A 27,313-nucleotide genomic window follows, 5' to 3' on the forward strand; every position below is an offset into this window, starting at 1 on the left:
TGAAGAAATGACCACCTGAAACATTTGGTTTATGTTTTACGCGCATTTTTATTTTTCTTGCCTCAATCGCATTTTCTCGCCGAGATAAGCACGTTTTCTGAAATGTCGCTCTCCCGTCACTCTGGTTAATTTGGCATAATAAAAAGGGCTGTTGGGGGCTCGAGAGTATAGAGTTGATCATTATACATGAAGAAATGACCACCTTCAACGTTTGGTTTATGTTTACACGCGTTTTAATTTTTATTGCCGAAATCGCCTTTTCTCGCCGAGTTAAGCACGTTTTCTGAAATGTCGCTCACCCGTCACTCTGGTTAATTTGGCATAATAAAAAGGGCTGTTGGGGGCTCGAGAGAATAGGGCTGATCATTATACATGAAGAAATGACCACTTTCAACGTTTTTTTCATGTTTTACACGCGTTTTAATTTTTATTGCCGAAATCGCCTTTTCTCGCCGAGATAAGCACGTTTTCTGAAATGTCACTCTCACGTCACTCTGGTTAATTTGGCATAATAAAAAGGGCTGTTTGGGGCTCGAGAGCATCAAGTTGATCATTATACATGACAAAGTAACCACCTGAAACGTTTGGTTTATGTTTTACACGCGTTTTATTTTTTATTGCCTCAATCGCTTTTTCTCGGCGAGATAAGCATGTTTTCTGAAATGTCGCTCTCCCGTCACTCTGGTTAATTTGGCATAATAAAAAGGGCTGTTGGGGGCTTGAGAGTTTAGAGTTGATCATTTTACATGAAGAAATGACCACCTGAAACGTTTGGTTTATGTTGTACGCGCGTTTTATTTTTCTTGCCTCAATCGCATTTTCTCGCCGAGATAAGCATGTTTTCTGAAATGTCGCTCTCCCGTCACTCTGGTTAATTTGGCATAATAAAAAGGGATGTTGGGGGCTCGAGAGTATAGAGTTGATCATTATACATGAAGAAATGACCACCTTCAACGTTTGGTTTATATTTTACACGCGTTTTAATTTTTATTGCCGAAATCGCCTTTTCTCGCCGAGTTAAGCACGTTTTCTGAAATGTCGCTCTCCCGTCACTCTGGTTAATTTGGCATTATAAAAAGGGCTGTTGGGGGCTCGAGAGAATAGAGCTGATGATTATACATGAAGAAATGACCACTTTCAACGTTTTTTTAATGTTCTACACGCGTTTTAATTTTTATTGCCGAGATCGCCTTTTCTCGCCGAGTTAAGCACATTTTCTGAAATGTCGCTCTCCTGTCACTCTGGTTAATTTGTCATAAAAAAAAAAGTGCTGTTGGAGGCTCGAGAGCACCAAGTTGATCATTCTACATGAAGAAATGACAACCTGAAACGTTTGGTTTATATTTTACGCGCGTTTTTATTTTTCTTGCCTCAATTGCCTTTTCTCGCCGAGATAAGCACGTTTTCTGAAATGTCGCTCTCCCGTCACTCAGGTTAATTTGGCATAATGAAAAGGGCTGTTGGGGGCTCGAGAGTATAGAGTTGATCATTATACATGAAGAAATGACCACTTTCAACGTTTGGTTTATGTTTTACACGCGTTTTAATTTTTATTGCCGAAATCGCCTTCTCTCGCCGAGTTAAGCACGTTTTCTGAAATGTCGCTCTCCCGTCACTCTGGTTCTTTTGGCATAATAAAAAGGGCTGTTTGGGGCTCGAGAGTATCAAGTTAATCATTATACATGACAAAATGACCACCTGAAACGTTTGGTTTATGTTTTACACGCGTTTTAATTTTTATTGCCTCAATCGCTTTTTCTCGGCGAGATAAGCACGTTTTCTGAAATGTCGCTCTCCCGTCACTCTGGTTAATTTGGCATAATAAAAAGGGCTGTTGGGGGCTTGAGAGTTTAGAGTTGATCATTCTACATGAAGAAATGACCACCTGAAACGTTTGGTTTATGTTTTACACGCGTTTTAATTTTTATTGCCGAAATCGCCTTTTCTCGCCGAGTTAAGCACATTTTCTGAAATGTCGCTCTCCCGTCACTCTGGTTAATTTGGCATAATAAAAAGGGCTGTTGGGGGCTCGAGAGTATAGAGTTGATCATTCTACATGGAGAAATGACCACCTAAAACGTTTGGTTTATGTTTTACGCGCGTTTTTATTTTTCTTGCCTCAATGGCATTTTCTCCCCGAGATAAGCACGTTTTCTGAAATGTCGCTCTCCCGTCACTCTGGTTTATTTGGTATAATAAAAAGGGCTGTTGGTGGCTCGGGAGTATCAAGTTGATCATTATACATGAAGAAATAACCACCTTTAACGTTTTTTTAACGTTTTACACGCGTTTTAATTTTTATTGCCGAAATCGCCTTTTCTCGCCGAGTTAAGCACGTTTTCTGAAATGTCGCTCTCCTGTCACTCTGGTTAATTTGGCATAAAAAAGTGCTGTTGGAGGCTCGAGAGCACCAAGTTGATCATTCTACATGAAGAAATGACCACCTGAAACGTTTGGTTTATGTTTTACGCGCGTTTTTATTTTTCTTGCCTCAATCGCATTTTCTCGCCGAGATAAGCGCGTTTTCTGAAATGTCGCTCTCCCGTCACTCTGGTTATTTTGGCTTAATAAAAAGGGCTGTTAGGGGCTCGAGAGTATCAAGTTGATCATTATACATGAAGAAATGACCACCTTCAACGTTTTTTTTATGTTTTACACGCGTTTTAATTTTTATTGCCGAAATCGCATTTTCTCGCCGAGTTAAGCACGTTTTCTGAAATGTCGCTCTCCCGTCACTCTGGTTAATTTGTCATAAAAAAAAAGTGCTGTTGGAGGCTCGAGAGCACCAAGTTCATCATTCTACATGAAGAAATAACCACCTTTAGTTTTTTTAATGTTTTACACGCGTTTTAATTTTTATTGCCGAAATCGCCTTTTCTCGCCGAGTTAAGCACGTTTTCTGAAATGTCGCTCTCCCGTCACTCTGGTTAATTTGGCATAAAAAAGGGCTGTTGGGGGCTCGAGAGTATCAAGTTTATCATTATACATGAAGAAATGACCACCTTCAACGTTTTTTCAATGTTTTACACGCGTTTTAATTTTTATTGCTGAAATCGCATTTTCTCGCCGAGTTAAGCACGTTTTCTGAAATGTCGCTCTCCCGTCACTCTGGTTAATTTGTCATAAACAAAAGTGCTGTTGGAGGCTCGAGAGCACCAAGTTGATCATTCTACATGAAGAAATGACCACCTGAAACGTTTGGTTTATGTTTTACGCGTGTTTTTATTTTTCTTGCCTCAATTGCATTTTCTCGCCGATATAAGCACGTTTTCTGAAATGTCGCTGAAATGCAAGTCCTTGACAATTGTCCAAAATAATCTAACTTGAAAATCTGAAGAGGCAAACTGTGAAATGTTCATGAAACGAGAAAGAAAAGACAGCTTCTCTTCTCACTTGATGTGGAAAACCTTGTCCTCTGTTTTTAACCGTTTACTTCGGGGAATGAAGTCATCGTCTAACCGTCACTCTGGTTAATTTGGCATAATAAAAAGGGCTGTTGGGGGCTCGAGAGTATAGAGTTGATCATTATGCATGACAAAATGACCACCTGAAACGTTTGGTTTATGTTTTACACGCGTTTTTATTTTTCTTGCCTCAATCGCATTTTCTCGCTGAGTTAAGCACGTTTTCTGAAATGTCGCTGTTGGGTCTTCAACATTTACAAAGAATTTCACAGAGGCAGAGAGTTGTCTTCAATGGCCACAAAGTTGTTGTTTTTTTCTCAAAAGGACGGTGATTAAACAACAGCAAGTGTTGCTCAAAAACCGTGCCCTTCTTCAGGCTGGCCGCTTTTTATTGAGTAAATACAATTGGTGGAGTTTACACAAATGTACAGCTTCTCATTTGTTCACAGCAGTCAGTTTAGCACATGAGACAGAAAACAGATGTTATTACTTAAGGGGAGCAGTATAGACCTCTCAACGGTGTCATCATTCAAATCCAGGACGTTCTTGCTTAACGACTCAGGACTGTAAACATATATATCTCGACTCATGGCTCCAGACATGACTGTAAACATATATATCTCGACTCATGGCTCCAGACATGTACATCCCGACTCATGGAAGAGCAAACCCAGATGTTTTTGCTTCACGGTTGGAAGCTCCCTGGTCACAAGGTCAAACTGCCATACAGCAAACATTTTGCATTAAACCCATGGAATATAATGATAATGTAGAACATTTTTCCCAACATTCCCTCCTGTTTAACATTAGATTCCATTGAAAAACAAAGATCAGCTATCATTTGTATATATATATGAACATGTGTACATATGCATATGTATACGTATGAGTATATGAGTGCATGCATATGTATAACACAGAATAGTAACATAACATTTAGGAGGTCACATTCTAGGGTTCATCAGAACTACAGTTCTCCATCCGGCTTTAGCTATGTTCGTCATAATAGAATGCTTTTCATGCAGGATCAACAAAAAGAAAACATCAAACTGGTTTAGTCATCAAATTGCGCGAGTCGGTCAAAGTCATCTTGTTCACACTGGACCAGCATTATATTCTGGACAGTAAATGCTGATGTCAACGTTTTAGCCACCATGTGGCAAATACAAGGCATGATGCATGATGTAAAAACACAGAGAAAAAGCAATATGGCACCTAAAAAAACTGCAACTTTCAAAAGAAGTTGCTTCCAGTCACCGCCAAACAGCCACCAAAAGGGATGGACAACACTGTCCGGAGTGCTATCCTGGGCCATAGCCTTACGGAGGTTTCGAAGACCTTGCAGAGCATACTCGATGTGGGAGTCATTTTCACCTGGGATGTAGGTACAACAGGAAGTACCAATTATCTCACACACGCCTCCTCTCTCTGCAGTCAGCAGGTCCAAAACTATTCGGGACTGTAGTGCCATTAGTCTCAGAGCTTGTAGTTCCGTCTGGTAACCTGTAAGGGCTTGCAGAGTAAAATTGGCAAAGGTCTTCAACCTGTAGTCCAGAGTTTCTATTCGGAGCATAGTCTTAGCGACACCCGCCTGTGGGAAAAGTGCGAGTGCCACCTTTTGTCCTGTGCTCCAAAGCTTGTATTCATCTGGTACGTCTGAGCCCCAGACGTTGTCGTAGGGACGGAAGGTGGGAGCAACAGCTGCACGTCTCTTTCGTTGATGGTGTTCCTGAAGACTGAGGAACACAGTGTGATCTGACACATATACGGGGGCACATGTGCCATCCCATTGTCCTGGAAGGACTGCGTAGCCACGGCGACCACAAAGCCACCCTCCCCCTTTGATGATAGAGTGGGGATTCTCGCCTCCTGCCAGGATTTGTCTGGTGGCTACTGTGGTATTCATCGAGGTCTCGCTGGTAGGTTCCAGGATTGTGGTGGAGATGCAGCGTCTTGTATTTCCCACCCTTATTCCATCACCAAGTCTTCGTTGGAAACACAGGGGATGTGAGATGGTCTTACTCACTTCCAAAATCACTGACGCGGGTGTGACAACAGAACTCTTTGATACTATCGTGAATGGCCTACAGATGTTGTAACAAGGATGGGCGGCCAATTGTGTCTCAGTAATTCCTGACTGTTTCAGTCCCTCGAGGGGATTAAACCCAAAAGCCCTTAATATTGCTTGTATATACCATCCATCCTTTTCTGGCATGGGTCGGGCATGTAGAATGGGCTGTTGACTGGATCCTGGCATTATGGAACATACATAACATTCAGTCTGATTGTATGTTTTGGCCAACATTGACACGTACTGGTACCACATGTTGTCTGGATGTGGTATATCTGGGTTTAGTTTTATGTACTTTGTCAACAGTTCGGTCGTCATTCTCCTGATTCGAGCGGGAGTTCCACTTTCCCCTTTGGGATCCTGGACACTCCATGTCAATTGCAAGCATGCTACAGCCACAGCACAGACAAGCACTCCTCTGAGTGCCATTTTCTGTTCAGTTCCACAAAGACACCTGAACCCCTAGGGAGCTAAATGGCCAGGGTTCTGAGTGTTTCACTGGTTTGAGACTGATGCCAAACTATAATTGACACCCCCTTTGTAGCCAGACTTCGGCCTGACCAGGGCCTAGGAGCCAAGCACTCTCTGCAGTTTACAGTGGCTGAGATGTATCCAGCTGGGTTTTTCTGCAATCTTAATGGCAGTGGGTGTGGTGAGTAGGACTTGGAACAGTCCCTCCCACCGGGGTGAAGACTTTGATGAAGACCCAGTTTCGCTGGTTTCGCTGAGTCATCCTGTGAAGATAAAGGAGTGGAGGGGAGTAAATTTGCATTTGACACTTCTTTCGCTTGCATTGTTTTGATCATGTATTCAGCTAGCGTTAGCTCTTCTGTGACTTTGTCTAAATCATGTGAGAACAGAGGAAGCCTGTATGCTCTGCCATGAATGATCTCATAAGGGGTGAGACCTTTGCTACAGGGTGTAATCCTCATATAGAGTTTTACTAAATCTAGACATTTAGGCTACGGTCTTCCCGTTTCTGCCATGCATTTGGTTAATCTATTTTTAATTGTTCCATTTGCTCGTTCAACAAGACCAGCACACTGTGGATGATATGAACAATGATTTTTTTAACGTGATCTGTAAATGTTCAACCATTTTCTTAATGACTGAATTGACAAAATGCGGTCCATTGTCACTGTAAATGGTCTCTGGGATACCATAACTGGGAATGATGGTCTTGCAGATAGCCTTTGCTACTGTTATAGCATCTGCATTTTTTGCTGGGATTATTTCTATCCACCTTGAAAAGGCATCAATTAGGACTAAACAGTATTTGTAAAGACCACACCTGTTTAGTTCTATGAAGTCCATATGCAACGTTTGGAATGAATATGTTGGTTCTGGGAATTTCCCTCTTTTTGGTCTTACATTTCCTTGTGGATTGTTTTTTATACATACTTCACATGCTCTACAAATTTTTTTCGAGAACAAATTGAAACCATACCTTGTAAAGTGTTGTGATATTAGCTCCTGCATCCCCCCTGTCGACACATGATTACTTCCGTGTGTCGAAATTGCAGCCGCTTTAAAAAGGGATTCAGGAAGAACAGGCTTATCATTTACAACGTATATATCTTTGCCTGTCAGTTGCGCACCTTTAGTAATCCACATTTTTTGTTCCTGTTTAGGGGCTGAATGTTGCATGTCATGCAAAATCTGTGTATTTATCAGTTCCTCTTTTTCTCCCGGCAATCTCAGAAATAGGTCTGAAGTTCCATATTTGCCCATAGCAGCGTCCTTTGCTGTCCTATCTGCTAAAGCATTGCCCAGTGACACAGAGTCTTTCCTCCGTGTGTGTGCCTCACATTTGCAAATTGCAAGCTTCGTGGGCAACATTACTGCCTGGAAGAGCTGGATTAGAAGTTGTGCATGTGTAATTTGTTTCCCTGTTGAAGTTATCATTCCACGTCTTTCCCATTGTTTTGCAAAGTAAAAAACTGTTGAAAAAGCATACTGGCTGTCTGTGTATACAGTTAGGTCTCGTCCGTCTGCTAGAGTACAGGCTCTGGTCAGTGCAATGATTTCAGCTGCTTGGGCTGAGAAATGTGAAGGAAGAGTTGCTGCCTCTATTACTGTGTCTGGGTTTGCCACCACAGCATAACCCGTCTGCATTTTCCCCTGGGGTGTTTTTGAGTAAGACCCATCCACAAACCACGTTCCACCTGTGGTGAGTGGTATGTCTGATAGATCTGCTCTGGGAAGCTGCAGTTGTTCAGTTTCCTCCACACAGTTATGAGGTATCCCATCATTTGGTGTAGTTAGTAGAGTAGCTGGGTTTAAAACAGTGCAGCGTTTAATGGTTATGTGTGGCTGTGAAAGTAAAACAGCTGTATAAGACAAGAGTCTGGCTGGAGACAGCATGTTCATTTTACTTTGAAGCAACAACACGTCAACACCATGCGGTACAAACAGGTCTGTGGGATGGAACAAGACAACATCTGCTGACGCTTCTACTGCCATCGCAGCAGCACAGATAGCTTGCACACATGGTGGCAAAGCTCTAGCTACAGGGTCAAGTCTTTTGGAATAAAAGGCTATTGGTAGCCATTTTGTGCCATGTTGTTGAGTCAGTACCAATGTCATAAATCCATCTTTACAGTCCACTGTTTGCATAAACCTTTTGCTATAGTCAGGTAGGATTAAATTTGTCGTTTGGGCTGATGCCATTTTCAATTTTGTGAATGCCTCTTCTGCCTCTGGTGTCCACGTGATCTTATCTTTGAGTGCTAATGGCTGCCCATGAGCTACTTCTATTAGCGGCTGAGCCATTTCCGCATAGAGTGGGACCCACGCTCTGCAGTAATTACACAGATCCAAGAAAGACATACCGTAATTTTCGGACTATTAGTCGCTCCGGAGTACAAGTCGCACCACCCATAAAATGCACAATAACGTGAAAAAAACCTATATAAGTCGCTCTGGAGTATAAGTCGCACTTTTGGGGCAAATGTATTTGTCAAAATCCAACACCAAAAACAGACACGAACCAGCAACAGGCTAAACGATACGGTATGCTAACGTGACATACACAAACGAAAGGCTGAGAACGGGCCTAACGTAACATTCAGAGTTATTCAAATGATTATTACATAAATAACACGTTTATCAAACCATCTGTGTCACTCCAAATCATAAAATACATCAATCATCAATCGTGTAAACAATGCCGCGTACACGCGCCGTCGGACTCGTGATTTGCATGTCTAATTATTCCACAGACCCATATAACGATATATAAAGTATATTTCAAATAACTATCATATAGCAACAATATTACCAAACCATCTGTCACCCCAAATCATAAAATCCATCGATCATTGATCGTGTAAACAATGCCGCGTACGCGCGCCGTCGGACTCGTGATTTGCATGTCTGGCGTGATGTGTGCTCGCATGCTGTCCATCACAAGCAGAGCTTGCATCCTAAATTGCATTGCTGCCCCAACTGGGTTTTTGTTTTGTTTTACATCACCACATTAAATTCTCTTCACCAGACCTGTGCTTTTTAAAAACTCAAAAAAAAATGCGCTTTCCCCTCCCAGTTGTTGCGTCACGGGCAATGGTGAAATTTAAATCACCCTCCTTTAGTTTAGTTTGAAAATAACTATATTTCTTTTTCAGTTGTTTTTTTGTTTGTTTATTTGTTTCATGAACTTGAATATTGTGCTTTAAAGTGTGAATTGCTTTATTCGTTTTTTCAGTGGATTAAAAATAATATGTGAGGTGATCAACTGTACTAGTAAGTAATGTGTTGATGATCAAGTAAATTTTTTTGAAAAAATAACACGTCGCTCCTGAGTATAAGTCGCCCCCCCACCCAAACTATGAAAAAAAACGCGACTTATAGTCCGAAAATTTCGGTAAATTAATATAGTGCCGGTTGGAGAATGCTGAACTTGCGTGTTAGCCATTTGCTAGGCTAATGGCTAATAAATAAATAAATAAATAAATAAATAAATAAATAAATAAAACACTAAAAACACTAAAATTAAACTAATTCTGGTGGAGAATTAAATAAAACACTAAAAACACTAAAACTAAACTAATTCTGGTGGAGAAGCGCGAACAATCAGCGCAAGCGTCCTCTCCTCAGATTGCTTCCGGGTCTATGACATCTCAAATTGGAGGAGACAGTAGCTGACCTGAACTTTACACACTCTAGCAGGAAATGCTGGAGCCTCATCCGCCGTCTAGGAGCTGCACAAAAAAACCCTAGCCAAAACCGAGCACCCGTCACACCCAATCAAGTTGCATCACACCTACTGTCTATTGCAAAAGTAGCTCAAGACAAACCCACCAGAAGAGTAGTTTTATCTGAGCTAAAGAAACACCAACAAGTGCTCAGAAAGGATAGAATTCCAGAGCCTTTTGAAGTTGCTGAACTGGAGAAAGTCTTGCAGGGCCTGAAATGTGGTAAAGGAACATAAGAGTTTGAGCTTAAAGTAGTTCATTAGACATCCTGTGTATGAGAGTGTGAAACTGTAAAGTGCTGAGCGTGTGACGGGGGGAACAAAACAAGATGTGTGGTGCAAGGATGTGCAAGAATGGAATGTTCCAGAACAAACAAGATAACACAGAGGCAGCAATGAGGACAAGATAACCCAGAAGCAGCAAGGAGGACGAGATAACCCAGGGGCAGCTGGTGGATAACAACAACACAACAACTGTAAGGATACTACAACCAGGAGGAGCCAGCAAGTGATTCTGCAGGAGAAGAAAGACCAATGAGAGCAAGTTAAAAGTTAACTGCAGTATACACATAGCCAATAGAATAATGCCAGAATGCCTTTGTTGCTGTGCCATTTGCATATTGTGTTGTATAACTCATGGCTGGGCAACTCGGATGGAGAGTACGTCTGCTGGTGGCAACAGAGGCGTACAGAGCTGTATTGAGAGGGACCCGAGACCCAGGTGCTTGTATTAGATCTGTGTGTTAGGAATAAATCCACTCGTGTGTGAAAATGCCGGCTTCCTGATACCTTTCTATTGCAGAACGAGCGCGCATATTGTTGGATGAGTGGCAGTTGGGTAAGGTCACAAATTGGAGTCAGATTACTAACTTGAGTTTATGTTAAATTAGAAATAAATTCCAACAATTTATGGTGACCTCGACGTGATGCAAGAGAGGTAAAAGAAGTCCGGGACTTCGATAAAAACCACAAGAGTCTGGGACTCGGGTCTGGGACCCACGTCCACACCAGGTGACGACCTGATAAAGGAGCCACACGTCCGACCGTCTTTCCTCTTGGGCCCACAGTGAAACAAGGTAAGCAGATTCCTTTTCAAATTCTGCACATTGGCAACGCTAAATTATAAGAGGAAGGAGGAGCGGACTGGCATAAAAGGGTAATAGTGTGGACGTTAGTAGGGTATAAAATCTGGGATTTACCTACTAGAATAGTTTGGAACTATTCGTGGTTACGATACGGTTTAAAATCTGGGATTTACGTATCAGTGTGGAAGCGGTGTGAGTGTGACAACTAAAATTGTTCTGCGTAAAAAGTGGTTGGGAGACGCACGAGTGGATTTCAAGATGGCGAATAAGAGGAAGTGTGATAGTGGTCTCGGGTCCCTTCAAATTAAGGGTCCCTCTGTGGCACTTCAGACAAACGGACTGAAGTCTGGTCGGAGATTAAGGGTCATTACGCTAAGCTGGAATCACAGTTGATTAGTGGAATAGAAAGTAAGAAAATTAAGAAGGAAAAAGAACGGTGTCAGAAGTTGTTTCTGAAATTAAAGAAGGATGAATTGTTTTGCGGAGAACCTGGAACATGGGACATGTCGAAATTAGCGCGGCAGTTACAGAAAAAGGAAAGCAGAATGTTGGCAAATATTCGAGATATGAAGGAGGAACAGAGCCAAGTCGGATGGCGACAGCGTAATAAACTTAAGAAGGAAGTGAAGGAAGTGGAGAAAGATAGACGAGGCATTCACCAATTGGCAACTATTGCTACTGCGCTGGCAGCAATAAAAGAGGAAAAGAGTGAGGATGAAGTGAAGAAAGAGGATGAAGTGATTGAAAAGGTGGAAGAAAAGACATGAAAAGAGGCATTTATCCACAGTTGCCGAGCTCGGGACAGTATGTGTTTGAGACGCCACCGTATCCGACGGCGCCAGTGGTGGCCCCCGTAGTCACTTTGGGGGGCAGAATGGTTTTAGATGTGCAAGATGACGGTTCACGGATGACGCCAGCGACCATACAGTTGATTGAACAGGCTGCGAATAATGAGAGGTGTGTGTGCGCTGAGAGGAATGAATGGAGTGAGATTGAAAGAATGTATGCAATGTGGTAGCGCAAATTGTGAGTGGCATTGACAGAAAGAAAGTGGCAAAGGAGCGTGTGAGACACCGAAAAGTCTTCACGAAATTGGAAGCTGACAAATTGTTTCAGGGTTTTTCAACAACTTGGGACATGGAACGTCTCTCACGGCAATTGCAGCAAAAAGAGGGTCAGGTGCTGAAAAGAAAGCTCTCCTTAGAAGACGAGCAGAAAGGGGCCGGCTGGCGTGAGCGCAAGGTGCTCGAGAAGCACATTAGGGAGAGAGAGGAAGAGCGACGCTCTTTGCACAATATGGCAACAGCTGCAACAGCTTTGTTTGCCACTCAGAAGAAACTGCCCGTAGAAAGTGTTGTTAATGTGAGAAAAGCAGACGTGGCAAGGTGTGGCTGAACAAATTTTTGGCTCTGATGAGTGGGCAGACCTGCACACTTGGTGACATGCGCCAGATGTTGGCGGGAGCATGCTCCCTAGTGCAATTGCAGGCGATTGACGAAGCAGCAGGCACAGCGAGACTGGGGAGGGAGGTGCCCTTGCCACAAGTAGCAGCGCCCCTGTTTGAAAACATTAAGTTGACTTTCCCACAACCCACTGACCTCGCTCCCACTATGTTTCCTTATGATGTGAAAATGTCACCTGCCCAACATTATGTAACGTGTGGAGAGTTGGATTGAAACCACAGGTCGCCATCCGCCTCTCACGCACGAGGCAGAGATGCTCTTCCGGACGGCGCTGGTGGATGGACTTCCGCCAGATGTGAAGAAGCAGCTAATGTCAGACCCTGACATTCTGGTTTATGCCGAGGAACGATTTAGACGTCATCTTTTGCATCACTGGAGAATGTTCACTGAGTCACAAGCTAAAGTTGATAACGAGACAGACGCATTATCCAAACAGTTGTTAAAATTACAGTTGGCAAAAATGCATGGTGAAGCTAAACAGTCTAAATCACAGAAAAAGGAAATGCAAATGTCACAGGCTCCTCAGGTGGTGGGTCGCGGAAGGGGCCAGTTCCGGGGAGGATACAGAGGCCGGGGAGGGAATGCACCTGCTTACCCGGGGAGGGCAACATACAAACCCCATTCGCCCAACGCATGCTTCATTTGTGGCGAAACCGATCACTGGGTAAGAGAATGCCGGCAGTATCGACCGCACGGAGCCGCCCGCCCAGCCGGAGGCCCGCCACATCAACCCGAGGCGCCGATGCAACAAGCAGAAACAGCTCCGTCTGGGCTGCCCGGGGAGCCAGAGAAGCAGTGGCCCGGCGGAGCCAATGCTTCATGCGACAGTGGAGGGAAAACCTGTGCAGATGCTGCTGGACACAGGAGCAACTTATTCATCCATAAACACTGCCCTTCCTGTATCCTCACTGTCAAAGAAAACAACAACTTTAGTCGGCTTCTCGGGAAAACCACGAACTCTGCCTTTTACCAAACCACTTGAAACTGTGATCACCCGGACGGGGTGTACACTGTGGCACAAATACATCCATTCCACAGACACTCCGATCAATTTGATGGGGAGGACTTGTTATCAGCCGTTGAAGCCAGAATTCTGTGTGGGCCAAAGGGAGTGATTCTTCAATTTCCAGATGGCGTCAGCATCCAGTGCTCACAACAAATACAACAACATGGTCAGTGGCTGATGGCGCCCCTACCAACAGAAGCAGAAACTGCAACCATCTACTGGGCCAGGCTGGAGCCAGAGACCCCTGCTGGTGGTGGTGTGTTCTCGACCTACCTACTGTGGAAACCTTGGATCTGCTCACTGGCGCCATACCACCCACCTGTTGATCCTTTGCGTTGCACTCTATATTATGACCAAAAAAGTGATGATGTATATCGGGATTTGTTTGAAGAAATTGAAGGGCACATGTGGGATTTAACTTCATCACGTATTTTGATTGGTAAAGAGGGAGTTGCAGCGGCAACTGAACTGACATACGAACAAATGCAGTGGTTCAAAATGACAGAGAAAGGGGTGCCACACATTTCGCTGGCTATTGCCCCAGGACACGAGGCCAGACAATTAGGCTCAATGGTCAAGCAGTTGTTGCAACAGACCGATTGGCGGAAAACTCACATTCCTAATTTGTACTGGTTTGAGTCTCAGAATGCATACCAAATTAAACAACCCATGGCAGACAGGATTGCTGGAGATGATGTTGGTGTCCCGCGGTCCAGTAATCTGGACGGGGAACACCCAGACTCCTGTTTGCATCCTACGTTGAAGCCTAAGCCCGGCCTGTTTCAGCCGACCCCGTGGCCGGGAGCAGAGGTGATCATTGATTTCACCGACATGTATACAAGAGTGAATGGGAAACGCTTTTTGCTTGTGTTGGTTGACGCTTACTCAGGCTGGCCTGAGGCATATCCGTGCTCGAAAGAAGATTCTGCTGCTGTGATCAAGGCTTTGATCACCCATTGCATCCCCACACATGGTTTTCCGGCCCTGATCCGCTCTGACAATGGTACACACTTTAACAACAAAGCCTTGGCCAAGGTGGAATCAATTTTGGGTTTGAAGCTTTGATTTGGCTGTGTCTACCATCCTCAGAGCCAAGGCAAAGTTGAACGAATGAACCGGACGTTGAAGGAAAAACTGGCCAAAATTATTGCTCAAATGAAAATGAATTGGCTCCAAGCGATTCCGCTTGCCTTGTCTGTGCGGCAATCTGTTAACAGGCACACTGGATTTGCACCGTTTGAATTGATGACAGGTCGTCTAATGCCGGGACCAGCAACGACGCTCGTCCCACCGGAGGATGTTACGGTACCAAATTTGTCTCATACAGCATACTGGTCCTATTTGTCTGCTTTGGTGTCCAGTGTTTCTGCACAGAGTGGAGAGAAATCCGCTGCGACTGTGGCGGAGGAAGGCGTGTCGGTGGAGAAACAGCTCACACCGGACGCACAAGTCATCTCCAGAAAGTGGACGGACCTCCGGTGGAAGGGCCCCTTTCGTGTCTTGGCCAGGACGTCTCACGCGGCTCAGCTCGACTTCAAAGGACGCCGGTGGTATCACTACTCACACCTACGTCCGGCCCCAGAGTTTGTTCCGTCAGGATGAAGGTATTCCTGTGTGGCCGTGTCCCGGACCCGGCCAAGAGGGGGGGGGGGGGGGGGCAGAAGGAGAAGGAGCAGCAATACGGAAAAGTAATGGGGAGGTCTCGAAAGGTTTTTCGGATTTTTCTGAATTAATTTTAGTAGTGCTATTTTTATTAAGTTGTCTTTTTGTGTGGACATTGATGACAATTGATGAGACCATCCAGCAGAAAACGTCCCAGATTCAAATTTCACCCACCTATAAACGATATTGATGCGAAGGAAAAGTAGTTTATGAAGCTGAGGTGAACACAACAGAAGAGCTCTCACGAGAGGAACAGGGAGGTTTGAGACAGAGATGTGACAGCGGAAATTGGCAAACGTAAGTCACGTTGTTTAATTGGACAGAGACAAACCAAACGTTACAGGACAAATTGGAAAAGTACCAGAGAGGGGTGTGGAGGAAGCAAATTGAACAGGTAAGGGAAGTATTGGATTTAGCACCACCAGGAAGAAAAGGGACATGCAAGAATGGTTGAATGCAGGAGACCCCACGTACATAGATGCAATTGGAGTTCCGAGAGGAGTCCCTGATGAATACAATTTGGTGGATCAAGTGGCGGCAGGATGGGAGAGTATTTTCCTGTTTTTTACAGTAAACAAAAATGTGGACCGGATTAATTATGTCCACTACAATGTCCAACGATTGGCGAATTTCACCACCTCGGCACTCCAGGCAGTGCATGAGCAATTAGCAGCCACGTCTCTTATGGATTTCCAAAATAGAATGGGTTTAGATATGGTGTTATGCGGATGTTGCTGTATTCCATGTATCAGATCATTAACTGTTAAGACAATTGAACGCATGTTGGGGCCACTACCTCCGGGTGGCCAGTAAATGATGATCCCTCAGAAGGACCCCCAGGAGGCGGAGACAGCTGTGGCCCTCAGGGAGTTCGGGATGTGAGTATGTGAAGGTGGCCTCAGGGACCTGAGGCCATGAGGAGGGAATGAAATTTTCTACTGATTTTCTACTAGAATGAAATTTTTTTACTGATTTTTAATTTTCTACTAATTTTTAATTGTTTACTGATTTTTACCTTATGGCTATTGATTTTTAGCTCGTGTTTAACAATAAAACAAGGTATTCGAGTGATGACCTCAGTCGTCTGAGGTCATGAGAGGGAATAAAGGAACATAAGAGTTTGAGCTTAAAGTAGTTTATTAGACATCCAGTGTTCATATTCAGCCTGGATGTTAGTTAGAAAATGTTGAAACTGACGGTGGCACAGGGCTTTGAAGCGAATATAATTGATAGCCTTTACAACCGGTTTCATAACATGATCATATTTGAGATGTTTGGCACATAAAACTTGCTGGTGAATAATACAATGAAGTTTTACTGCTTGACCTCCTTCTTCGATGACTTTGTTACAGATATGGGTTGATAATCCTGTCCGGTCGCCAGCCATGGCAGGTGCGCCGTCCGTAATAATCCCAGAAACTGTATTCCACGGGAGTTTCATGTCATCTAAGGCCAAGCAAACAGAAACGAATAAATCTGTTCCTTTTGTTTGGTCTTTAAGGCTCTGGAAGTCAAGTAGCTCTTCAGTCACATTCATTTCACTGTCCACTCCTCTCCAAAAAAATAAGTAACTGAGCAGTGTCAGATGCGTCCGTGCTTTTGTCGCAAGCTAAGGAAAAAAAGTCAAACTCCTCTCCTCTGGCCACCAACTGTCTCTTAATGTCTGCTGAAACAACTTCAATTCTCCGTGCCACAGTGTTACGAGCCAGGCAAACATTGGCAAACACTTGCTTCTTCTCAGGGCAGATTTTCTCCACCATTGTCATCACACAGTCTTTGATAAATTCTCCATCAGTAAAAGGTTTGCAGTGCTTAGCAATCAGCGTTGCCACCTCGTAACTCACCTTTGTGGCATTTTCATTTGACTCTCGGGCTCTTGTGAAAAATCGCTGCTGTGAAGTTAAACCAGCTTCCAGTTGCTTCGATTTTTCGCTGCGTTCGTTCCCCGTTAGCTTGTCGTACATGTCGGCATGTTTTGACTGGTAGTGTCTCTTGATATTGTATTCTTTAAAAACAGACAGTCTCTTGGCAAATTAGGCAGACACAGTTGTTCCGTAATTTAGTGAAAAAATAGTCCAATTTCCACTTGTCCTGGAAGTGCCGGCTCTCCCAGTCAACTTTGCGTTTTTTATTTTCAGTCGCCATTTTAAAAATTGGCCGGAAAGGGTCACACAGGGTTCACGCAGGCGGTTCGCGCGTACCCTTTTTATAACAGGTTTATTTCCGCATTTGACTTGCGCATGCTCCGCATAGCGGGACAGCTGGAGTCATGTTCTCGCTGTGAAATCATGCCGGGTCGCGCGAGATTACATTTCTGCGGCATAAATATAAAATAGCTTTGGTACGTGTGTATTAAAGCGCTGGTCAACAATGGCGGCGGGCCACATACTAAAGATTTTATCACAGAGGCTGCGGGCCTGATGAAATTTGACCGCGGGCCGCATTTGGCCCGCGGGCCGCACTTTGGACATGGCTGACTTAAATCAAGAAAAATGAGTATGGATATGAGACCAGAATCGGCTGCAATCAGGAGATCATTAGTGATTTTAATAAGGACTGCTTCTGTACTGTGTCGAGGGAGAAAACCGGACTGGAACTGTTCGTATAGATTATTATTAGTGAGGTCGGTGTGGATCTGAGATGCAACAACTTTTTAAAGAATTTTGGAACGAAATGGCAGGTTGGAGATGGGACGGAAGTTACTGAGGATATTGGGGTCTAAGCCATGTTTTTTAAGAGTTGGAGTAACTGTAGCAGATTTGAGAGATAGAGGGACAGAACCAGAGGTGAGGGAAGAATTGATAATGGCAGTAATCAAGGGGAGCAGAGAGGGGAGGGAGGCTGATACCAGGGGAGAAGGCAGAGGGTCAAGTTGACATGTAGATGGCTTTAAATTTCGAATGAGTTTAGATAGATAAGCAGGAGAGGGATGTTGGAAGCAGGAAAAAGAGGTGGGGGTGGGATGAGGAAGGAAAGAAGATGAATAGCTAGACATGTTAGAGGTCAGTTGTTGGTGGATAGTGGCTATTTTATTGTCAAAGAAGGACATCAGAGTGTTACAGTGACCGGTAGAGTAGAAGTGTGGGGGGAGGGAGTCACGAGGGCAGGTTGAATTATTAATTATGGAAAACAGGACTCTGGTGTTCCCCGCACCAGCTGCTATTTTCTCCGCAAATTAGTGTGATTTTGCGGAGGAATTTGCACCCTTATATTGCATTATGTGAGTATGGTACGACAGTTTATGAATCGGGAGTCCAATTTTGCGAGAAAGCCGCTCCAGCTGTCGTCCTTTGGGTTTCAGTTGACGTAGATGAGGGGAGAACCAGGGAGCAGAGTGGGGGAAAGAAACAGTTCCGTTTTTGAGGGGGGCAAATGAGTTTAGCAGAGTTTGTAGTCCAGTGTTGTAAGCAGAAACAAGCTGATCCGGAGTATATGGGGGATGATGGTGGGGAGACTGCCAATGGCTGTGGTGAAATCTGCTAAATTGATATTTTTGATATTGCGGAAGGATATGATACGTGACTGTTTGATTTTGGACAGTGTGAGACTGAGATTAAAAGAAACTAACAAATGATCAGAGAAGCCTGTTCCCAGATCAACAGGAGAGCAGTTAAGAGGAGTGACACCGGAGCAGCAGACTAGATCTAAAATATGGGTGTGGGTGGGGAAATTAATGTGTTGTTGAAGTCCAAAATTGTCCAGGCAGAAGGTAAAATCCTTTGTGAGAGTGGTGTTGGAGTTGTCCATGTGGATATTTAAGTCACCTAGCAGAATGATTTGTCCTTTGATTTCACTCATTGGAACAAAATAATTACAAATTTTAAGTTAGAAATTTCAAGTAAATTTTACAATTAAAATTATTTTTTTCAGAGGTAGTGACTGGTGTTGAGTAGAAACTGACAACTTGTCTTTCAGGAAGCTGTCTCAAATATTTGATTTTGTATTGCTCTTGCTGATGTTCTTTAATAAACTGCTGCGTTCTAAAGAGGTGCAATATATTATCTAATGCACTTTGAATGAGCGTGTGGTTGGCAATAATGAATAATAATAGAAAAATAATCAAGCATTTATCAGTTTGACCTATCACTGTTCATTGTGGATTGAGTCTGCCATGTTTTATTCCACACAAGAACAGGAATGGCTTTCTGAAAAACAAGCACCAGCGTCACAAGTTGACACTAAATACAAATTGTTGGTTTACAAATTGAAATATTAGACTTTTTTGTTGCTGTAAAATTCAACTAATATTCTATGCTTTATCTTATGACAGCTAAACTGCCTATAAAAGAACACATCCTGACGAAACTAACCAATTTTTTTTTTTATTGAATATTTTTAATGAATAAAACTGCCTTGTGATGGTTTTGAGAACATATTTTACTCGGTAATATTTCTCCCCAAAAAATCCAGAATAAAAAAAACATTTAACATTCAAGGTAATCCACTTTAAATCATTAAAAAAAGGTCTACTTTCCGGTCCTCATTCCTCCGGTTAAAAACTTTGTCTTAAATCTTAGTGTTTTGTGTAATCTAAAGGGGTGTATTGGACAAGGGCACCACCCTGAGTCCAGAAATGCTTTTCATTTGTTGCTTTGGCAAGCAGAAAGGGTGGTCCGCTTTGTAGGCCCTTTTACCCGGTCAATGTACAAGAATGCGTGTGTGCGTTTGCGTGTGTGCGCGCGTTTGCGTGTGTGCGCGTGGCAGACTTAAAAAATGAAATATGAAAAAAAAAATCTGCAATGCACCGAATTTGTTTAAAAAAAAAAAAAAAAAAAAAAAAAAAAAAAAAGTTATAGAGCGAGGCCGCGATAGGTGAACCGCGAATTAGTGAGGGAATACTGTACTTGGAAGCTTACTTAGTGGCATCTCAATAACAGCATATTAAGACGACATTTACGAATGACTGCAATAATAAAAAGATGCTCAAATAAAGGTTTATATTAATTATGTTATCCATAGAAGTCATAGCAGGACAGAATAAGACTTGACGTATCAGGACTTGGGCAGGCCAAAGAGGTCCATGTTCTTTTTGAAGATGGCAGAAAACTCTTCAGACAGGAGTTGGTGCATGCAGATGCCATCATGAGTATAGACCCAACCACTTCCTGTCCAATTGTAGCGTTTTGGTCCACTGAAAATACAAAAAGAACGTAGTAAGGCTTGCAAATGAAATAGTCTTTTACAACCACTGAAAGAATTAAGAGACCACCATGTGTTCTTCAATTTCTTGTCCATTTTCATGTCTGGTGCCACTTCTACTTACTAGCTTATCACGAGAGAGTGAATGTGTCAGTTATCAATAATGCATCGATTGTGAGCGCTTTTGTATAAATTTGTATAGAAAACCAGTTCATTAAACCCAGAGTTTGGTTGGATACTCAATTTTGTGGTCACGGTTCTTGCTTCGGTTCGATATACACTTGGAGTTTTGTTTGTTAAAAGGTGAAAAAATGAACACAGAAATAGTGAACATTATTTGCTGTTTTATTGCAATTTTATTTTCATAGTTTTATTAATCAGATACAGTGATACCTCTACATATGAACGTCTATACTTACAAATTTTGCGAGATACGAACTGAAGCCTGACGGTTTTTGTTGCATCTACTTATGAACCAAATTTTGACTTCGGAACAGACGCACCAGCCCCACCTTGTCTTCTTTGCTCTGCCATTCTCTGTCTTGGTGCGTTACCAGTGTAAAATCAAGTAGTGTAGAGTATGTCTCATAAAACTATCTATATGAAACTCAAAATCATAAAACAACATGGCGAATGCATGCGTATCGCCGAGCTCAGGTTTGGCTGGTGTTGTGCCAAAGTAGGTACCCCTGTGTAAATCGGTATACCCTGCTGCAAGAGCGCGCATGCATGGAGTGAAAGGGGGAAGCCGTTGCCATGCGGCAGAGTACCGGTTTGTTTTAAAAAAAACCTGAAGAACACACTTTTGCCTGTCAATTTCCATCTTTAGAAGCTAGGTTGTTTCTATTTTCTTTTTCTCACTGGCATTCTGCACGAGGAGATAACCACTTACACAGCACCAAAAGGTAATGACAAGTAGTGATCACATTGCAAGGAGTACGTGGAAGCATACAATAATTTATTAGCCTGACTTCTTGGAAGTATTTTAAGCAAGTGTAGAAAATTAGAACAGTTTACCTCTTCCCAAAGCAAAGTTAGAAGGTCAAGAATGAGGTGATATTTTATTTTTTGTTATAAAATTTTGAAAAAGCTTCTTCACCTTCATCTTCTTCCGCTTATCCGGGGTCGGGTCGCGGGGGCAGCAGCTTTAGGAGGGACTCCCAGACCTCCCTCTCCCCAGCCACTTCCTCCAGCTCATCCCGGGGGATCCCAAGGCGTTCCCAGGCCAGCCGAGAGACGTAGTCTCTCCAGCGTGTCCTGGGTCGACCCCGGGGTCTCTTACTGGTGGGACATGCCCGGAACAGCTCCCCAGGGAGGCGTCCAGGAGGCATCCTGATGAGATGCCCGAGCCACCTCATCTGGCTCCTCTCAACGTGGAGGAGCAGCAGCTCTACTCCCGAGTCTCTCCCGGATGACCGAGCTTCTCACCCTATCTCTAAGGGAGAGCCCGGACACCCTGCGGAGGAAACTCATTTCAGCCGCTTGTATCCTGGATCTCGTTCTTTCGGTCACGACCCATAGCTTGTGACCATAGGTGAGGGTAGGAGCAGAGATTGACCAGTAAAATGAGAGCTTTGCCTTTTGGCTCAGCTCTCTCTTCACCACGACAGACCGGTACAGAGTCCGCATTACTGCCGACGCCGCACCAATCCGCCTGTCGATCTCGCGCTCCATCCTGCCCTCACTCTTGAGCAAGACCCCAAGATACTTCAACTTCTCCACTTGGGGCAGGATCTCATCCCCGATCCGGAGAGGGCACTCAACCCTTTTCCGATCGAGGACCATGGACTCGGATTTGAAGGTGCTGACCCTCATCCCGACCGCTTCACACTCGGCTGCGAACCGCTCCAGTGAGACCTGGAGATCACGGCGTGAAGAGGCCAACAGCATCACGTCGTCTGTAAAAAGCAGAGACGCAATGCTGATGTCCCCAAACCAGACAACCTCAACGCCTCGCTGCGCCTAGAAATTCTGTTGATAAAAGTTACGAATAGAATCGGCGGCAAAGGGCAGCCTTGACGGAGTCCAACCCTCACTGCTAATGAATGCGACTTATTGCCAGAAATGCGGACCAAACTCTGACATTGGTGATACAGGGACCGAACCGCCCTTATCAGTTGGCTCGGCACCCCTTACTCCCGAAGCACCCTCCACTGAACTGACACGGTTGAACGTCTTCTCCAAGTCCACAAAACACATGTGGACTGGTTGAGCGAACTCCCATGCCCCCTCGAGGATCCTGCCGAGGCTGTAGAGCTGGTCCACTGTTCCACGGCCAGGACGCAAGCCACACCTCCTGAATCTGAGGTTCGATCGCCCGACGAACCCTCCTCTCCAGCACCCCTGAATAGACCTTACCAGGGAGGCTGAGGACTGTGATTCCTCTGTAGTTGGAACACACCCTCCGGCCCCCCTTCTTAAAGAAGGGAACCACCACCCCAGTCTTCCAATCCAGATGTGCCATCCCCGATGTCCACGCGATGTTGCAGAGGCGTGTCAACCAGGACAGCCCCACAACATCCAGAACCTTTAAAAACTCCGGGCGGATCTCATCCACCCCTGGGGCCTTGCCCCCGAGGAGTTTTTTTTTTAACTACCTCAGTGACTTTGACCCCAGAGATTGGAGAGGCCACCTCAGAGTCTCCAGGCATTGTTTCCACAATAGGTGTGTCGGTGGAATTGAGGAGGTCCTCGAAGTATTCTCCCCACCGACTCACGACGTCTCGAGTCGAGGTCAGCAGCCCACCATCTCCACTATAACAGTCTTCACAGTGCACTGCTTCTCCCTCCTAAGACGCCGGATGGTGGACCAGAATCTCCTCAAAACCGTCCAGAAGTCATTCTCCATGGCCTCGCCAAACTCCTCCCACGCCCGGGTTTTTGCCTCAGTAACCGTCGAAGCCGCGTCCCGCTTGGCCATCCGGTACCTGTCAGCTGCCTCCAGAGTCCCACAGGCCAAAACGGCCCAATAGGACTCCTTCTTCAGTTTGACGCATCCCTTACCGCCGGTGTTTACCAGCTGGTTCGGGGATTGCCGCCACGACAGGCACCAACCACCTTACGGCCACAGCTCCGGTCGGCTGCCTCATCAATGGAGGCATGGAACATGGTCCACTCGGACTCATTGTGCTAGACGTTCCCAGCAGACCCTCACAGTGCAATTGGGTCTGCCAGGTCGGACCGGCATCTTCCCCCACCATCGGAGCCAACCCACCACCAGGTGGTGATCAGTTGTCAGCTCCGCTCCTCTCTTCACCCAAGTGTCCAAAACATGCGGCCGCAAATCCGATGACACGACTACAAAGTCGATCATCGAACTGCGGCCGAGGGTGTCCTGGTGCCAAGTGCACACATGGACACCCTCATGTTTCAACATGGTGTTCATTCTAGGAAACCCGTGTTGAGCACAGAAGTCCAACAATAGAACATCGCTCGGGTTCAGATTACTCCCAGTCACGCCCTTTCATGTCACTGTCATTGCCCACATGAGCATTGAAGTCACCCAGTAGAACGATGGAGTCCCCAGAAGGAGCGCTCTCCAGCACTTCCTCCAGGGACTCTAAGAAGGGTGGGTACTCTGAGCTGCCGTTCGGTGCATAGACACAAACAACAGTCAGGACCCGTACCCCCACCCGAAGGCGGAGGGCGGCTACCCTCTCATTCACCGCGGTGAACCCCAATGTGTAGGCGCCCAGCTGGGGGGCAATAAGTATGCCCACACCTGCTCGATGCCTCTCACCGTGGGCAACTCCAGAGTGGAAGAGGGTCCAGCCCCTCTCGAGAGGGCTTTTACCAGAGCCCAAACTATATGTAGAGGAGAGTCCGACTATTTCTAGTCGGAACTTTTCTGCCTCATACTCCAGCTCGGGCTCCTTTCCAGCCAGAGAGGTGACATTCCATGTCCCAAGAGCCAGCTTCTGCAGCCGGGGATCGGACTGCGAAGCTGGCCTTTGGCCGTCGCTCGGCTCGCTTTGCACACAATCCCTTTGGCCCCTCCTACAGGTGGTGAGCCCATGGAAAGGGGGACCCACGTTTTCTTTTCGGGCTATGCCTGACCGGACCCCATTAGAAGGCCCGGCCACCAGGCGCTCGCCTTCGAGCCCCACCTCCAGGCCTGGCTCCAGAGAGGGGCCCCGGTGACCCGTGTCCGGGCGAGGGAAAACGACATCCATTTATTGTATTCATCATCAGGGGTCTTCTGAGCCGTGCTTTGTCTGGCCCCTCACCTAGGACCCTTCTGCCATGGGTGCCCCTACCAGGGGCATGAAGCCCCAGACAACATGGCTCCTAGGATCATAGGGGCACGCAAACCCCTCCACCACGATAAGGTGACGACTCACGGAGTGAAAAAGCAAAAATAAAATTATTATATTTGTTGTCTGTGTGTTTTGCAGAGAGTAATAGGGCAATAGCTGTGACTTTTGATTCCTATGGGAAACCTTGCTCTACTTACAAACGTTTTTACTTACAAACGTGATCACGGAAACAATTAAGTTCTTAAGTAGAGGTACCACTACTGTATGTATCTTGGGTCGTCTATTACTCCACATAGTAATAGGCAGGAAAATTAAATGCTCTTTTTTTGGATGGCAAAAGGCACAATAAATCTGTGTGCCCACCAGAGAGTGGATGAAGTCAAGTTTCAAACAAGTTACAGTGAAAAAAATACATTGAGTCAAGTCACCCAAAAAGCAAGTCATTACTTTGTTCAAGCAAGTGAAAAGTCAAGTCATAAAATGTGGCAGAAACATCACTTTTACAGGGAATTATAAATTCCAACATTTCGTGACGGCACAAAACTCTTCTGGATGTCGGCGCAGGCCTGTTGCTCAGGCCTGAACTCTCTCCCTCCTCCTCCCTCGGCTGCATAACGTCCTGTATTTTTGCGCTATATGCCGTATGCATGCTTGCTCCATTTTGCTCCTCTTATTTGTCTACTTATTTATTTATTTATTTATTTATTGTTTATTTATTTAGTTTATTTGCTTATTACTTATTCGTCGCTCTTATCTATTGTCTTTACTTTTTGTGTTATTTGCTTGTATGTGTTGTGTGATGTGTCTGGTCACCGTGGGACGGTGGGGAACGTAATTTCGATCTCTGTGTGTCTTAACATGTGAAGGAATTGACAATAAAGCAGACTTTGACTTTGACGCCATGAACTCACGAAGAATTTACAGCAGGCCACGTCGGAGGACAAAATTCCACATCAATGGGATTTCTTTACATGGCTATTCTCTGCCGCCTGGTGGCAACTGCTGTTGGAACTTGTGACTCCTGTGATTGTTGTGCTCATTTACGACTTGTTATCTCATATTTGAAGTCAGCTGTATCAAGATCTGTGTCTTCTACCGTAGTTGAAGTGCAAATCTCAGGCATATCGAATGTGATGATTTGTTTGATGTGTTTTACAGAAACTTGTTGATTTGACCATCAAAATTCCCTTGCAAGTGATGGGTACAAAGATGTACCGCTTCTGTATTTTATTTTTCTATCTTCATTATATTTTCTTGCTTGTGTTTGTTAATCGGGGTGACAATCATATGATAAACTGGAGGGATATGTTAGGGTTGATAAATTAGTTTGATCCTATGATTATGTTGGAATATAACCTGTAATAATAACCAAACTTGTCCTGTCTTAACAAAGTAGTAGAACAAAGTGCTAAGATCCTTTGAACTGATTGACCAGCTGCAGAAGAAGCAATCAAAGTTGTTCTGTTTACACAACATTGTAAAACACCCCCTGCTCTGATTTGATCAGAGGCCAGGGGTTCACCCCCACCCTGTCCACTATGCTTCTCTAAATAAATATGCTCTTGGAAGAGGCCTAAGTCAGACTTCATTCGAACATCGTTGTATGCACAGTGACGAATGATTTCTCCACTTGGAAGTTTTCAAAAGGCATACTGTCTCCCGTGTGGTTCTTGCAAATAAGTTAGAGTCAGCACCACTCTAACAAACTACAACTCAAGCAACCAGACCTTGAACCGGACCGTCTCAGTAATTATAAGATGGTTTCAAATTTCTCGTTCACTGCAAATATTCTTGAAAAAGCTGTAGCGCAGCGGCTTAATGATTACATGGTCGCTAACAATCGATTTGAGCCGTTTCAGTCTTCTTTTAGAGCTAACCACTACCAGCTCTTGCTTACATAACCAATGATCTCCTCTTAGCTATGGACTAAAACACCTCATCGATACTATTATTACTCTATCTTAGTGCTGCTTTTGACACTGTAGATCACAACATTACTAGACCGCCTTATAACCTGTGTTGGTATTTCAGGGCCAGCACTTTGTTGGTTTAGTTCTTATCTCTCAGAGGACAGTGTGGTCCATGGCAACACGACCTCTGAGCTCATTAATTTTACGTGTGGTGTCCCGCGAAGATCGGTACTTGGACCTATACTGTTTAGTATTTATATTATTCCGCTAAGGGATATTGTACATAAATATAATATCCGTTTTCATTGTTATGCGGATGACACCCAATTATATATGCCATTAGCAATGACAAATCCGCGGGATTGTTGTAATCTTGAGGCATGTTTTGCTGAGATTTAACAATGGATGTATCCCAATTTCCTACATCTTAACACAGAAACCCAGATGTTGCTAATTGGACCTGATCATCATCACCTGTTTAATGAAACCACTGTAAATATGGTTAAATGTACTATCACTGAAAGTGATACCGTACCCAACCTCTGTGTTATATTTGACCAAACACTCTTCTTTGAAAAACACATTAAGAGCATAACTAGAACTGCTTTCTTTTCACCTACGTAATATTGCTAAGATTCGTCCGATTATTTCAACTAGTGATGCGGAAATTATTATAGATGCGTTTGTCATGTCACACCTTGATGACTGTAACGTATTGTTCTCTGATCTTCCAAAATCCAGTATAGTAATCACTCGCTACATTGCGGTTCATTTATCGCGGCTTCAGTACATCACGGATTTTTTTCCAAATAAAAAAAATAATAAAATGAATAAAACTTCCAAATTGAGAAATTATGGCACGAAAGTCATCGGTCTGATCTGGGACAGTGACGAGACTGCGTACAGACAGGAGGTGGAGCAGCTAGTCCATTAGTGCAGCTAAAACCACCTGGAGCTGAACCCGCTCAAGACCGTGGAGATGACAGTGGACTTCAGGAGAGACCCTTCGCCACTTCCACCCCTCACCATCCTCAGTAATGCTATTCCCTCCACAGACATCAAGTTCCTGGGATCCAAAATCTCTCGGGACCTGAAATGGACCGGACACAGACTCTGTCTGGAAGG

The 27,313-nt window shown here is 44.4% G+C and overlaps 1 protein-coding gene and 1 pseudogene across 2 annotated transcripts in view; both read right to left on the reverse strand.

Moving 5' to 3' along the window:
• Positions 1-4,656: 4,656 nt before the first annotated feature.
• LOC147057626 (uncharacterized) lies at positions 4,657-19,650 on the reverse strand (annotated as a pseudogene).
• A 151-nt stretch (positions 19,651-19,801) lies between these two features.
• fxn (frataxin) overlaps positions 19,802-27,313 on the reverse strand; it is a 45,121-nt gene continuing 37,609 nt past the window's right edge. For both annotated transcript variants that reach the window (XM_085909034.1, XM_085909035.1), the window contains one exon: positions 19,802-20,014. In XM_085909034.1, coding sequence (XP_085765160.1) covers positions 19,876-20,014 — 139 coding nt within the window. In that variant the 3' untranslated portion in view covers positions 19,802-19,875. The remainder of the gene's footprint in view (positions 20,015-27,313) is intronic.

This window comes from Syngnathus leptorhynchus, chromosome 4 (genome assembly GCF_054491065.1).
Source record: "Syngnathus leptorhynchus isolate UIUO chromosome 4, UIUO_Slep, whole genome shotgun sequence".
Taxonomy (NCBI): Eukaryota; Metazoa; Chordata; class Actinopteri; order Syngnathiformes; family Syngnathidae; genus Syngnathus; species Syngnathus leptorhynchus.